The sequence below is a fragment of the Doryrhamphus excisus genome, chromosome 12 (assembly GCF_030265055.1).
Source record: "Doryrhamphus excisus isolate RoL2022-K1 chromosome 12, RoL_Dexc_1.0, whole genome shotgun sequence".
Classification (NCBI taxonomy): Eukaryota; Metazoa; Chordata; class Actinopteri; order Syngnathiformes; family Syngnathidae; genus Doryrhamphus; species Doryrhamphus excisus.
The window spans coordinates 9,359,861-9,376,449 of record NC_080477.1 but is presented as its reverse complement, the minus strand read 5'-3'; the positions used below and the strand labels follow the sequence as shown (position 1 = coordinate 9,376,449).

At 42.0% G+C, this 16,589-nt stretch overlaps 1 protein-coding gene across 14 annotated transcripts in view; it reads left to right on the top strand.

The window, feature by feature from the left end:
• The window catches only part of baz2ba (bromodomain adjacent to zinc finger domain, 2Ba), a 67,461-nt gene that overhangs the window by 26,147 nt on the left and 24,725 nt on the right, over nt 1–16,589 (top strand). For all 14 annotated transcript variants that reach the window (XM_058088881.1, XM_058088880.1, XM_058088879.1 and 11 more), the window contains 5 exons: nt 10,516–10,689; nt 14,470–14,661; nt 14,753–14,914; nt 16,101–16,285; nt 16,374–16,580. In XM_058088881.1, the coding sequence (XP_057944864.1) occupies nt 10,518–10,689; nt 14,470–14,661; nt 14,753–14,914; nt 16,101–16,285; nt 16,374–16,580 (918 nt within the window). In that variant the 5' untranslated portion in view covers nt 10,516–10,517. The remainder of the gene's footprint in view (nt 1–10,515; nt 10,690–14,469; nt 14,662–14,752; nt 14,915–16,100; nt 16,286–16,373; nt 16,581–16,589) is intronic.

The window sequence follows — 16,589 nt, the reverse complement described above, 5'->3', positions numbered from 1 at the left end:
AGTGTACTTGTTTGGGTGCCAGGCTTTTAGTCATTGTTGCAAACATATTACAAAGGCGGCCATCTGCCCAGAAGACCTTTTTTACAGAAGTAATGGCCTCAATGAGGGTTGCCTAATGTAAACATTGTTAATGTGGTTTGTAGATTCACTGGCTGTTAATCATTGCTCAACACAGTGCTTGTCAGGGACAACGACATGCAAGAACATTAATTTGGTTTCATGCAGATATTATAAGTTGTGTTTAGATGCGTGGTTCCAATAATATACTCAACAGTTCAAACTACATGAATTAAAAATGTTAGGAATTTACTACTGCTGGTTCATAATACAAAAGTGAATTAAATCCTTGAGTAAAAGACTTGGCCGTTTCTATTCTTTTTACCCAGTTTCAAAGATTTCAGTGCATTCAGTAACATTTTCACTTCAACCTTTGCCATTAAAAAAATTACTAAAGCATCAAAAGCTTTGACCAAGACTGATAAAAGCTCGCTCTTTGCAATTAAAAGCCAATTTAATAAAACTGAATACGTTATGCTAATCACAGGAGATATTGTAAAATCAGTGTGGGAGAGGGAAGATAGATTGTGTGTGTGAGGAGAGAAGGAGTGACAGTCCAGCCGCCATTACAAGCTGCTGATTTCTGCAGAGTGCTTCATAAAATGTCAGAGCGCTTCTCCCTGCGCAAGACACTGAAAAATGGCAGCGCCGTGATGCGCTGGCACCTCACCTGCTGCACCATGTGTGTCCCCCTGACTGTGTATGTGTGCGTGGGGAAGGGTGAGGGAGAAAGTGTGCAAATGTGCGCCTGCTTGCCTATGCACATGCATGTACGTGTTTTACATCTGTGTGTGTGTGTGTGTGTGTCTGCGTGTTTTTTGTGTGTATCCATGCTGGCCTCCCTCCCATGTTGCAGTGAAGCGGAACAGAGTGGCTGACTGCCCGCTGCTTTGCCTCTCTCTCTCTCTGTCAATACAACACTATTCTCTTCCTGCCAGTGTTTTTAACATTAAGTATGTATTTTACCAGACACATACCAGTGAGTGACATATTGAGTTGAATGCTTCATTTTGTCACTGAATTGTGTGCTGCTAGAATGTGTTTTAGTTGTGTTTTGTGAGTTTGTTTACCTTAATTTGCCATTTCCTTTCACAAATCCATTGCATGTCTGTGTGCGTTGTTAGTGTCGGCCTTAACAAAGGCATCAGACGGGGGAAAAAAAGGGAAAAAGCATCTAGAGATTAGCGCCTAAGAGGGAGAAAGGTGTAAAAGTGTAAATGGGCTGTGGCTTCACCTCTCGCCCAAAGACACCTGGGATAGGCTCCAGCATACCTGCGACCCTAGTGACGATAAGTTGCATAGAAAATGGATGAAATGGATGGGTCTGACTTCATACGTGATATTTCACTTCATATCATTAATAATAGTTATTAGCTATTTAGCAAGGTGTACCAGGGAGTACTAATACTTCAACGTTTTGTATTTACATATTGCATTGGTTAAAAGAAATCATTCATTCATTCATTCATTCATTTTCTACCGCTTTTCCTCACGAGGGTCGTAGGGGTGCTGGAGCCCATCCCAGCTGTCTTCGGGCGAGAGGCAGGGTACACACTGGACTGGTCGCCAGCCAATCACAGGGCACATATAGACAAACAACCATTCACACTCCCATTCATACCTATGGACAATTTGGAGTCGCCAATTAACCTAGCATGTTTTTGGAATGTGGGAGGAAACCGGAGTACCCGGAGAAAACCCATGCATGCACAGGGAGAACATGCAAACTCCACACAGAGGCCGAGGGTGGAATTCAACCCTGGTCTCCTAGCTATGAGGTCTGCGCGCTAACCACTCGACTGTCGTGCTAAAAGAAATCAATTATGAAAAAAAAGTATGTCCTTTTTCACAGTAGAAGCTCGCTCATGTCTCATTTATAATAAATAATATTGAATAAAAAAATATAATGTGTTCACGTTCATCCAACTTGAAAAAAATTACATTTGGTTTCACAATAGTGAAAACAAAATGAAACCGACAAGCTGGAATTATGCCCATTTAGCCTTCCTGCTTGAAAATGTACTTAAATGATTAATCAACTGTCAAAACAGGAGAGGGTGTATTTTATTTCAGTTGAATCAGTCATCTGACGTTGTTGTTTCATTGGCTAATGGTTTCTTGTAATATGAACACAGTTCAACCCAAAGTCTGGTCTGTGTGTGCTTGGGGGATGAAAACATTATCATGGGCTATGTTTACACAGTGGGAAAGCGTCATGTGATGTGTAGGAATTGGCACAAAGAAGCTGTATCCTCAATCTGTCAATGTAGGTATTCCCTTTTTAATTTTGGCACTCCTGTGATGCCATACATATCCACCTGGCATTTTGTGGGTTGACTACATCTTCCTTAAGTCCTCCAGACTTTACAGTGTGTTGTAGCAGCGTGTGCAGATGTTGACATCCCATTAGCAAGGTTAGCATGTTTGTTACCAATAAATGTGGGTTAAAATTTGTAGCTTTTTATACAAGACTCTGCCGAATTCCTTAAAATACATCCCCAAAATATTGTGATATATGCTAAGGTCCATATCGCCCAACGCTAACTTGCATCTGAAATGGCATGAAACAAACAGTTAATTGATGTTTGTGTTCTTGTAATAGACACTGCCAATCGGTATGGAATGGACAGTTTGGTCAGTAAAGAACGAGAAAATGACATTCTATTGCATTGTTTCATGAGCAGTAAACTGTCATGAATAGGTTTTTTTCTCCCTTACACACTTTATCTCACCATTGGCATACTTTCATAGTATTATTTTTGTTGCAAGTAAAGTTTAAGGTGAACTGAATCGAAAGCAAAAGTGGCTCTCACAAATGCTTTCTAACTGCTCAATTGTTCCGTCATTGTCAGTTTGTTTAGCTATTTGACATGCATGTCATTTGCATTATGCATATCTGGACTCCTGTGCTCATTTGCTTTTCCCAATCCCTCTCATACTCTCCGTATGTGCTCCCTCCCCCTTGTCCCTTGATATAGGCTGATAACTAATGCTATTTCCTGTTTTGTTTTTTGACTCAAATTACTTTTGCATTTCCTGCAGGTTTTTGGAACATGTCCTATTTTACTCCACAGTTGATATACTGACTTAAAATTTTAGCTTCACTATTTATAAACATAATCGCTCTAAGTTGCCTGCATGAAATGTTGTGATGAGAGTTTAGAATTCTATATCTTTACAATTAGCTCAGCGCCAACATATTTATGTAAAATATCTATTTTCTTGACCACTTATCTTTATTTTGCTTGTGGATAAGCTGGATCCTTGGAGGGAGAGGCGAGGTACACCCTGGACTGGTTGAGTCAGTCAGTCATAGGGCACATATATATATCTATTCATACTCCCATTCATATAGATGGACGATTTTGTCTCCAATTAACCTAAAATGAATATTTTTGAGATGTGGGAGGATGCTGGAGTTAATTCGTATAAAAAAATGTTCTTGTGCACAACGCTAAATTGTGCTAACACTACCCTTTCCTATGTACAAGTAGCCACGTATCCACCTACTAGGACCAAATGACTGAGAGGAGGGTTCACTGTCTCTTGTTCAGTCCAATATAGAACCAGCACGCACAGACAGATGCAAAGTGACCCCTCTTGTCAGCGTGTGTGGTCAAGAGAGGAAAACAAACAAACATGCATGCACATGTCAATTTATACCACACCTTGTGTAGTTAATTCTTTACACCAGGAGATGGCAGACATCTGTAACTTTAACATAACCAACGTTTGTGGGCATGGTTTTTATGCCAAATGTAAAGTTCATAGACTTTCAAATACTGTGAGTCCACTCATCACAGTACACAAGTTGCATATATCCACAAAGTTTTGCTTAGCAATGTTTGGGGTGGCAGGGAGGGGATGTGGTGGGTTGTCAAAACACTGCTAATGATCGCGTAAAAAAACAAAACAATAAATGCACTAACTGATTAGACCCGATAATACAATGACCTGGATGTATGATAAGGCATAATAGATATGTTATATCTTACTCAATAATAGCTCTATAATAGTGGTGTAGGCATCAGTGGTGCTCAAGATACCGCTGTAAGTGACAATGACGATGGCTGGGTGTACTCGACAGATGAGGAAAAGTATTACAGCTATATCAGACATTTTTGATGAGCTGGTATCGTGGAGACAGGGATCTGACAAATCTGGTGACATCATAATATGCAAATTATGATGCAATTTACTCTCATCACAAACCTTGGGCCATACTGATGATTTTTCTAATTTACAGCAAGCCTTATCTCCAGCCATTTTCAAGCACCAACCTTTCGAAACAGCAATGTAAAAAAAAAAAACTATGGTCCCTTCAGGGTTCAGTTTTTGCCCACCTAAATTGGAATTCATGTGCTGAGAACAGGAATAGAGCAAGTGCAAAATATGCAAACGTGTTTGTAATTCAAATGGTAACATTTGCTTACCTTTCTCTTTACCCCCGTTGTGATGTTGGTATCACATATTCGTCATGCAAGAGCTAAACTGCCCACAGGTCAAATTTGCAACAAATGTGTGCAACTGTGTGTGAACTGTTTCACGAGTGACAAATGTATGCAAATATAATATACATAAGATACACAGTTAATAAACAGAACATTCCAAACTGACTTCCAGTCTGAAGTTTTGGGACTGACGCATTCTGTGCTTGTCCACAGTGACCAGGGGAGATGCTCAACTACATTGCATTAATTGTGTTAAACAAAACATGCTCTTCACCATGCGGATTTGAGGTTGCATGCCAGAATGTGATGTACAGACACCTACTAATACATTCTTCTCAAGCCACCTTTCTTTCAAGGTGTTAGAAGCAGGGGAAAAGCTCAGCCTATATAACACCAGCTCACAGAACACAAAGCCTGCAATTTTTTTTTCGCTGAATCAACTTAAAACTCCCATTGTTTGCCCATTGCCGTGCACACGGCTGAGGACTGAGATACTTATCAAATATCCTGCCCTAGTCTGAACTTCGCAGACCTCTCGGGTCAGCTGGTTCTGGACTATTGGCTACTACTAGAATGTTATCGGGACACGGTGTTGCTTTCAGGCTTTCGAGTTTCTGTGGTGCTCAAATGGGGTGGCTGCCAGGAAAGGCAAACATTGATGTAATACTGCCACGTTCCAAACTAGGACACTTAGTAACCAGCGGACCTCTTAAAAGGACAAAATGTTAAAAGTTAAATAATGGAACTCTATATTCTGCATTTGCCATTTCAAGACAAATGGTGCTATAAGTCACAATTAGAATTGGATTTTGCAGTGGACTTGTATTTCACACCACGCTTTATCATGTTGGTCTGTTTTGCTTTGTCGTATTTGTAATTGGCACTATGTAAATCTTTTAAGTGTGCGACTTGGCCTTAGATGCATGCAAGTTGACAGGCATCAGCAAGTACAGGTAAATTATATTCAGGAAGGCCTGAGGGAAATGAAAGCAAATTATTGTGATGCTCACCAAATGATGGACACATCTGCGTGTGTGTGTTTGCAGAGGTGTATATGCTTTTGTTATCAGGATTGTGCTATTCTCTACTTCAGTCATTATGGAGTTTTGTTGACAAATGTGGCGAGCAGATCACGTTCATTCTGCAAAAGAACTGTAATGAGCGGTGAGGCTGCCAGATGAGTGTGAGGAGCAAGCAGAGGGAGTAGAGCAGATTCATCAGGGATGATTGTCTGCTGCACATTGCTGTTTTGTTGATGCGAAGACCCTGCACCGTTACCATGGGGAGAATAATTAGCTTTGGCTGGATGCAGATGTGCATAAGCATAAGAGATGGGAATTTCTTATTGAGCTGACTTCATGATATTTAAAAATGGTGCATTATGGGTGTGCGTGTGTGCACAGATGCACGCACACACATACATTTACCCACATTCAGTACACACTCACTATTGGCTCATTCTCTTCTATTTATGGACAGGAAATGGGAGTGGTGCTTTGGCTGTTGGAGCTGAGTAACACTATTCTGTCACACATAGGTTTTGACATCAAACACAAGTGACAAGCCTATCTTATTCCTCCCCAGCGAGTCATCACCATGTCCCAAAATCACATTATTGTCACTGGGAACCCGGCAGTGACGGATGTTGAGTAGGGGTGTTGATTCCAGCCTTTGGCACCCACAGTGCGCTTGAAAAGGCAAATAAAGGCATTTGGCAAGAGCCAATTTCTTGTCATTTCAAAAAAGACACAAAATGTGGCATGCTGCTGGTTTTATAGTTTATCTAAAGCCCCTTACAGTGGTATGGATGCATGTCTTCTACAGGGACCCGGGACTAGTGCAGCAGAGAGTATCTCGCTACCATACGCCACACATTGTATCGTCGTCATTACCTATTTGCCCCGGCAGGAAGTAAGCCGCTCTGGTGTGGTAAGCTTCACTCTTACATGGAGGCAGACAGGCGGGCAGTGGTGTGACTGTAATAAGACCTGTGGCCAGCACCACTGCCAAGGCGAGCTGAGGCGTGGTGAGCGATGGTGCCCATCCCCTACGTGCCCTGCACTGCCATCTGTCACTGGGCAGGAGTAGAACTCTGAGGGAGGGGCCTGAGTCACAAGTTGTTGACACCTAGACAGGCCACACTGGGGCATGCTGTCTCTTTGTACTCTTGTCTAGCTTTGGCTCTTGAAGCATTGCTTTTTGCAAATCGTATACCTGAAGTGCACCTTCAATTCACTATGGAGCTTTATTTTTTTCTTTTATAAATTGAGGCCCCAATAATTGCTGCTTTATCTTATTTCTTAAACGATGTTAAATTGAAAATTGTTTGATTTTAGAAATTTGATTGTTGTGAATGGTTCTATTGTACTACCAAAATGGAAGTAATCTGATGACAGTTAGAAGTGACATGGGATGTTGTACAATACTGCACATACTTTCACAAGCCGGTGACTGATTGTGCCATTGGTGTGGATGCATCCGGGGAGGGGGTTGGTTGATGAGAGGAGGAGAAAAGGGTCAAGCAAGCTTGCGTGTGCCAGAAAAAAGATGATCTTTGCCAGTTGATTGACAACTAGAACAATCACGACACTCATCCATTTGGATTAGCTATGCACCCCCCCCCCCCAAAAAAAAACAATAATATAATTATATGAATGATAAATTGTGTGCAATAATTTTATGCCATGCTTATTATGTTAGCAAATGCCTGGACAAGACTGAATACGTCTGTGTGTGACACTTTCCGATAGCAATAAAAGCCAGAGAGCTGGAGATTTGTAACAAGAGAGGGAGCGTACCAGATCCGCCAATGATGCCATTTGTCAGCTGCAGTAAAGTGCAAAAAGAAACGAGCTGCAAGCCACCGTGTATGTTTGAATGGGGTCAGGGCATCACAGGGAATAATGCATTTCCCTCCCTAGCGCTCCTTCCATTACGGCCGGAGAAGAGACATTGTGTCCACACTCTGATTACCACTGATCCATGCTGATGACTCTGTTGGCGGATTATCTCAGTTAGTATCAGCCATCTGTTACTGTGTGTGTGTGTTGTAGGGGTGAGTAGGAACCGGAGCAGGACTGAGACACAAACAAGGGGGGGTTGAATAGTTTGAGGTTGGGACATATGCGCAAACTTTTTATGAGCACATGTTGGCATTTTTGTTAAACTGCTGCATGCAAGACGGCATCCACACAACATGCCCAAAATAAATGCATGATGCAACGCCATATTGGATGTAGTACAGGCCATTACACCAGCGCTCTTTCTCTTGTATATGCATCACGCACCTTTCAGATGAAGCTGACATACGAAGGCTTCTACATGAAGGCAACCATAAAACCATAGTGCTCTTTATAGCTGTACAATCTCCTGAAGGGCTGGTGCACCTAGCCACTATTAGCTGCATGCATTGACAGCTGGATGCCGTGTTGTACCGCTGCATTGGATACACCACTGGAACACACCTTATAAATCATAGCCCTGACATTAGCATAAATTCTCCTTCTCCTTGCAACTGCGAGACCTGCTGTTTCTGCTTGCAGCGTTTTCTTCTTGATTTGCTGGCGTTCTTAAGTCAAATTGATTTAGCCGCTCACAGATACTGTAATGCTCGCCTTCTGCTGCCACCACGGTGTATGCTGTTAATTACCAATAAAATCAAGCTAATTCTGATGCTAAATCCATTTTAATTTCCCATAAGTAAGTCAGGATTGGATCTTTAAATACCTTGCCACTGCATTAGGTTGAAATTATTGTTGCAGCACTGTGTTTGGTGATACATGAGTGAGCTCAGTCATATTATTGTTATGAGATTTAATTGCACTGAGTGATCAGTTTGTGTTTGTCGAAGGAAGATGGACTGTACTCGCATTCTTTTCTCCCCCTACTGTCCTTTCTCTCGCCATCTCTCATCCCCAGAAAGAGGCCCTTTGAGAGATGAGAGCAGATGAGGGGGAGGGTAGTGCTGCTTTACACCTCTAAAGGAGGGATTGCTTTTTTGTTGTTTGTTAGGGAGGGAAATCAATTCTGTTCACATCATCACATTCTGACAAGGCAACACATTAAGTGCAGATATTGAGAAATGACAGGATTGGTTTACAACCCTTACCTTCTTTCCTCTCCTCTTATTCAGCCATCTATCTTTTTTTCCCACAACAAAATCAGACTGCATTGTCTTGTTTATCATTTTTCTCCTCAATCTTTAGCATCTCTTTCCCTCCCTCTCCCTTTTTCCCCTCTGAAAAAAGGTAGGGAATGATCCGCTTCACTTACCAGCTGACACCACATAAGCTTGCTCGTCCTCTGAGACACAAGCCTTTTGTTTTCATGTGCATTATGATAATTATGAAGGACCACAGTTCCCTTCCATTTTCATCACACTTCTAATAATACTTTTTTCAGGAGTTGCCACAGGCGTCATTCTTTTTCTCTTGAAAGGATTTTTTTTTTCGTTTTTTCTCCTTTTGAAAGGGTGACGAGTCAGACAGTGACTTGTGTAACAGATCGTGTCAGACAGGCAACAGTTTTTAGTTGAAATCAGGGTAAGATACATACATGTTCTTCTTACAACTGGAAAACAAGCATGAATCAGTGTGGCTGATAAGACGGCTCCTTAGCCGACATTGTGTCACCTCACATGAGAGGCCATTTGTAGGACCTTTGACCTTGCTCATAATTACACAACCGCCATGTTTTCCACTGCAGCAATGGCGGCCCAAGACCGATGGCAGAGCAGCCTCCTCCCCGTGGACTGCAGCAGGTTTCCTTGTCATCCGCGCCTCTTGCTCACCCCTCTCTCTACCACTCTCCCTCTCTCTTGTCAGTGTTGCTCCTGGCGAAAGGCTGATACTTGATATTCAGAGGATAGCAGCTTTTGTCTCAGAGATTTAATCAGTGGCTCTGCTCGCACTGCAGAGGAGAGAGGGAAGAGGTGGCGGGGGGGGGATAGGCAAGAGAGATGGAGGAAGAGACTGTTTATGTGTAATGACACAATAACAAAGCCTGCCTGTAAAACACAATCTGCAAACTGTGCTTTTGAAGGGGATTTCCACTCCTGGATTAGTGTCAGGCAGAGGGATGTGGCAAAAGAGAAGACAGAAAAAGAGCCAGGTTGACATGAAAGACTGGGGAGGTGATTCTGTATGTGTGTGTGTGTGGTGAGGTTGTGTATGTGCGAGTGTGCATTCACGCGTGTGCATGTAAATTCATGTTGTTTTGATTCTGTTTTAGTGTTTATTTGGCTTGCACAAGTTGGCGGCTGTGTGGGCACATTGTTTTTGTAAGTGAAAGGAGATTAAAGTTGGCTAATGTAAGTGGAATATTTGGCTACAGTTTCTTGTTAGAGTTTATGTTGTTGATTGGTCGGTAATGGCTGGCTTGGCGGTTCTGTGAGGCTGATAATGGAGAGCTATGTGCTGTTTGATGCATCCATCACTTTAAAACCCCTCCATGTAGACTTAGGAAGCGCTGTTGCCTTTAAAGGCCTCAGAAGATCTCTTGAATTTAAATGAAATTCTTTTTCATCAAGGAGGCGTAAAGGGATCCTGGTTGGGAAATGTGAGCGTGGGTGAGCTTTACACGTGAAGGGGGCATGATAGAAACACGTGGATAATGTGTTATTTGCACATTGTGCTTTTGAGGTTTTTTCTTTTCCTTTTGCATTGTTTTGTCTTCCCAAACCACAGTGCCTTGACCACATTTTGGAGTACTCCAGCTTTTTCGCATTGGAGAGTAAAAAGTTCTTTGTTGTGCACAATCAGTCCTTAAACACATTCTCTTTCCAACCTCATATAGAATCAATAGACTCTGAGAGTCAGTGAGCATGACTAAATTGAAATATTGTTCAGGGGAAGTGAGATGTGAAAGGAAAAGTGTCATGGTGTATGTGCACATGCTTGGATATGTTGTGCAGGTGTGGCAGTTTGCATGTGTGTATATGCACTAAAAGTTTTGTGTGTGTGTGTGTGCTTTGCTATTGTAACCCTGCTGATTGGATTTTGTTTGACAGATATGGAGTCTGGAGAACGGCTGGCCTCCCCTGCACCCACCCTGTCTGCTGCTCGCACCTCCTCCCCTGTGGCCTCTTCCTCCTCATCCTCCTCTTCGTCATCTCCTGCTCCCCACTCAAAGAGCAGCCTGGCCCCGAGCCCCTCAGCACTCGGATCCACTCTTAGCACCTCTGGTGAGAAATCCTTTTTTTTTTTTTTTAAAGGACCTGTCAATTTAATCAACAAAAAAGTGACTCAAACAGATCAGACACCACTTGTAAATCCTTGTAAACCATTAATAGTGACAAATATGGTCACCTTCATGTCTTGATAGCATTCAGAATCCTCATTTCTTTACCAGAAAATGAGTTTCCTCCTATATTAATTATACAGTTAGTTTGCAGCCTGTGTGAATACACCTCTCTCCTAGCTACAAGGAATTTTTTTTTCCCTGACAGCTTGGTTTGCAATTGAAAAGCAGCTGCATTAATGAATCCCAAACAATTAGGAGCTTCTTTTGTGTGAGAAACACACACATGCTTCACCATGTCTCCTGACAACCTTCAGCTCTCTGGCTCCAGCTGCCTCAGAGTCAAGCTCAGCACGATACTGTTTGCGTGCACGCGCGCGTGTGTGTGTGTTTGGTTGTGCACACGCACAAGCATGTGTCCAGTCTGTGAGCGAGAAAGCGCCCCTCTGCATCATTTTAAATTTGTCTTCCACTCTTTGTCTGGCTTTGGTTAGAATTTTTATATTTAATTAAAGGGAACCTATTATGCTCATTTTTTGGCTCTTTGTATGGAGTTGTGGACCCCTATAGAGCACGATAATCCATACAGAAAGCTTTCTAGATTTTTCAGAATCTGCACCTATACCAGCTGCATTTCCTTGGATTTCAATGTACAGAAGTTACCCACTGGATGGAGCCGGTGACTTCTCACAAGGCTCACTGTGATGTCACACCCCAAACTTCTTTCATGGCTTACTTCCAAATGCGCAGAAAAGTGGAAAGACCTTCATAGGTCCCTTTTTAAATCATCAGGCAAAGATGGACAGGAGGAGGGAAAGCATGAAGTTAAAACTGCTTGATTTTTGTCATCCTTGTTCTCAAATGGTTTTGCTCCAAAGAGAACGGCATTTAAAAACATGGCGTTTCTCTTGCATTATACATCATTCTGATCCCTCTGTGCCATTACGGGAGCTCAGATTTTGTAGATAAGCAATTTTGGACAGAGCATCAGAAACGAGAGGCAAGCCCTGTGAACTTTCTGCAAGCAAACCACTTCTTTTGTATCAAATCCTTTCCAGTGTGCAACTCTTAATATGTACTTGATGCCGTCCATTTAAGCTGATGGATTTTCTGTAACGTCATCACTTTCTTCCTTACATCTAAGTTTAATTAAAAGGAAAAGGGATTTCAGACAGACTAGCAAGAATGTGTCAGGTGTAGTGTATAAGCAGGTAACATCAGAGATACGTTATGACAGTATGTGCAGGCCTTGATTCAAGGTTCAATGCCACTGTGTCTTTTACCCCTTTTTGAAAAAATATCAGGAGATGACTAAAACAAGCATCGGCTCGTGCATGTGTGCATGCATGCTCTTGCGCGTGCTCTGAGGCGCGTGTCATTGATGAGGATATCACTTGGAGAATAAAAGCTGATCTGCGCTCGTAGCACTCTCCTTCTGGGATCAACTCACGGATGCAATTAACTTAAATCTGTCTGTGGAAATTTGATTGACTGCGACAAACAACAAATTAATCCCCCTTCGGCAGCATCCAAACATGAAAAAAGCAGGCGGTGCAGTTTGTCAGGAGTGGAGCGAGGATTGAAACAGAATGAGGGTGAGAGAGTGAGAGTGAGCGAGAGAGAGTAGGTAAATCGGAGGTATGTCTTTCCTCTGCCTCTTTCCCGTTTCAAATTTTTAGATTTAATTATTCGCCTTCCGGAAGCATGTATTAATATTGAATAGGCATTTGCAGATGTCACTTTGCGTTGCCTGGAAAGGGGAAGGGCTGTGGTGGGTGTTGGGGAGAGCTGGGCACCGCAGGCATAAGCGAATGCTGTGTGTTGGCCTTTTCAGGGGGGGTCGCATTGCAGTCGTTTATCTTTATACACGCAAGCCGAGGTTGGCAAGACTCGCTCTACATATTCAGCATATTCTAATGACATTCAAAAGGCAGGTTTTTTGCTGTCTTGAGCGAGAGAGGAGCCTTGCAGCCAACACAAAGGCCGATATACTCGTACGTCATGCACCCTGCCATGTTAGTAAGGCCCTTTTCTTGCCAAACAACCCCATGCAGCTGAATTGTTGCTTAAAATTAATCTCTTAAAATGCTTCCACAGTCGTGTTTGATTCCTGCCCTCTATATTACTCTTTTGAAATAAAAAATTAGGTCCTGTAATGCACGACTTCAAAAAATACTGCTCTCAAGTCAGTTTTACATTTCTTAGGCGTGTGTATGTGTGTCGCATTTTTGACATATTCATCTGCACCTTGCACAACACTTTCCTTTTCTTCAGTCATCACTTTCCCGCATGTGTATTACCTGGCTTATGCAGAGGCATCACGCAGGCATGGTCTAGAATAGAAATTGAATTTGCATGAAATATGCTCACACCAAATTGCATCAGACTCCAGGAGGAGGTAATATGTGGCAGCCGCCCCTGCCAGAAATGATTGTGCTCAGGAAAAACGCTAGGCGACGATGATGCTGATGAAGTATTCTTCTGCGGTGAAATTGAATACCAAAAGGATAGAAAGGGGTTATACACGCTTTTTTTTTTAAACCCTGACACAGAATATCTGGTCATATTCACATATTCAGGAATGTAGAGCTGACAAAATATCAGTACATAAATAGCCCATTGTTGAAAATGGATGATGAAGATTTGTCAGAGTTGGCCATTGGAATGAGTGACAGCTTCCTTTTAGACAAGTAGATCTTTAGTCTGTGTCAGGTGGGAGGTCAAGCGTGTCCATGCTATACATATACATGTACATTTTAAGACCCTGTTAGTCCTGTTTATGTGTGCTCAGTGATGTCATATTTAAACAATTGTCTCTACACAAACAATCACATACCGCACAGCTCAAAGCATGTACCTCCTCTCACAGGTTATAATAGTACCGTAAATTCCGGACTATAAGCCGCTACTTTTTCCGCAAACTTTCAACCCTGCGGCTTATTCAGTGATGTGGCCAATTTATGTAATTTCTCTAACGGCCGCCAGGGGCTCTCGAGTAGAAAAGGTAAGATTAAGACCGGTGGAATATATGCGTCGATGAAGACTGCAACTTCTTGTCTTGTGCATAAATTAAATTAGCATGAACATACCGTCATCATGGAAAATGCAAAAAGAAAGGCATATGACGCAGCTTTCAAGCTAAAAGCAATCGTGCTGTCCGATAAAGAAGGAAACAGAGCTGCTGCACGTAAACTTGGCATAAACAAATCGATGGTGAGACGCTACTGTTTGTGAAGAAAGTTATATTATTATTATTGTTAAGTTAGATTATTAAAACTTTGAAAACTCTCTCAGTGTACCGTCTTTCTTTGTAAATATGTTTACATGTTTTAATGTGGGCACATGCGGCTTATATACAGGTGCGGCTTGTGTATGTACAAAATCGGTTTTCCTCTAAAAATGTAGTGGGTGAGGCTTATAATCAGGTGCGCTCTATAGTCCAGAAATTACGGTAGTTATAATATTCCCCTCCTGTATGGAGTTTATATAAAAAAAAAAAAACAACAGACATGTTTGGCCAGCATCAGATTTCAATCTAAAGGTTATTGCATTAGGGAAATACACACCAATTGTAATTATGGCTTTCAAATGATGTTTCATTGTGTTATAAGCCTGTTAACTGTTATTTTTTGTTGCTTTTTTTGCACTTGCTGCCTTTGCCAGGATGTTATACTTAACTACGGCCACATTTGAAAGCTTCCACTTTGGTTTGGATCCGTTTCAGGCCGTCTGTTTGGAGCAGCAGGAGAGCAGCCCTTTATTGGCTCCACATTGTCAAGTGCCTTTCCTCTGGTGAACCACCCAGCCTTTGGAGCCCTCTACACTGCTGGAGTGGGCAGGCCAGAGTTTGGCGGCCTTGGCTCCCTTGGCATGTCAGCTGCTTTGGCTGCCCATCCCCAGCTAGGAGCCCTCTCTGGTAAAAATGGGTGGCGTCAACATTGGAACATCTTCTCCAATGGTGTTTTGCTTTGCTTTCTATCATATGGTGTCTTTTGCTTCGCCAACAGAGTGGTGGCGAGCTGCTGAAGCTCATGGACGAGGAGCTGCAGCCTTTCTTCCTTCCTTTATAGGTTTCCCGCCGTTTTTCACCCCGCACATTCAACCAAACCATAGCGCTAGTCCTGTTCAGATAAGAATGCCTGGCAAGAATAGCCAAGGATCGCCTAAAGGTATGTCACCAGTTCACAAGACACACTTATCTTCATTAATAGTTAATGTACAAGTAAGCTATGTAAATGGAACACTGTTGGCGGTTTTTATTTTTTTGTGAGGGCGTCCACAAGCGTCCAAATAGGTAAAGGAATGTCCATTGTTGGCCTGCTCATATTAACTCATTATCTTGCACTAGAATGCACAGAAAAGAGAAATACATATGTGATCATGTGTCACATTAGGATTGTGAATGATGAACAAAATTCCAAAAAAGTGCAGTTCCCCTTTATAGCCATTGAGGAGCTAATGAAAAGGACTGTGTGCTACATAATCTTAATAACACTGAAGGTCAGTTGTGCATGTGTCTTGCAGCATGACAATGACCCAAATCATGCTGCCAACAAACAACAAATGTGTGGCTCAAAAATTAGAACATTAAGATCCTGCAGTGGCCTTTGCCAGCCTACGGACCTTAATCCCAATAAAATCTGTGGAGGGAGCTGAAACTTTAAGCGAATTGCAAGGCAGCAGCCTCGAAACAATCAGGATTTTTAGAGAATATGCAAAGAGGTGTGGACCAAAATCCCATGAGCTGTGTGTAACCTTGTTACCACCGCGAGAAACGTCCAACGGCTGCTTGCCAACAAGGGTTCCTCCGCCAAGTACTAAGTCATGTTTTTTCTTGTGGATCTAATGCTTATTTGCTCCCATCAAATACAAATTGATTTGTTTTACATTTTGTCTCTCTCTGCTGCAATAAACCTACCATTAAAACGTTTGTTCATATCGTAATGAGATGAACCTAATCAGCGGGGGATAAGAATTTTTTCCTCATCCCCTAAAATATATTCTAACAAATTTAATAATAAGTAAAAATGACAGTTATCGAAAATAAAAATGTCACCCTCTACTCCCAAACAGACATCCTACCCTGTTTGTTTCCTCTCATGACACATTTGTAACAATCTGTTTTAATTTAGTGTCTTTTGCTTTGTTTTATTTTGTCACTTGTTTGTGTTGGGCTTGTACGTTTCACAGGGAGCATATCAGATGAGTTAGATGTACAAATCAATATTGTTATTTGCCTCAATCAATTCTGCTTTTAGTTGCAGATATTTAATTACACCATGCAGCCATGTTCTGAAAAAGAAAAAGATACAATGATGAAACGGATTGCCTGTCTGCTTTTTTTTTTATTTCAAGGAGTGAACGGGGCTGTAAATGGCAGTGGAATATGTCCTCCCACAACACAGCAGGGGAGCTTTTTGGAAAGTAATACCCCTGCCCAGACATCAACAAGTCTAACCAAAAAAGCAGAGCCTTCAAGTAGTCCCTGTCAGAATAGCCCAGCTAAGATTGTGGAAAAAAACACACCAAAAAACGAGCGGGTGAGTAAGAGGTTCTTGTGTTTTTTGAGATTGTGGAGAAAAGATAGAATACATTGATGAGCAATATTCTCAAACTTTTCCCTTTTAGAGACAACGCAAGAAGACAACAGATGCTTCTGGCGTGAGTAATAGTGAAACAGGCACATCTTCGGACAGCTCAAGCGATGGCTCCCTTAGCAGTGATATGGAGGACCTTGCGGAGGATGATGAAGAGGATGATGAGGATGAGGACGAGGAAGAAGACAAAAAGAGTGATTTTTCAGACTCTGAGAAACAAATAAAAAAGAAATCAAAGGTAAAGCAC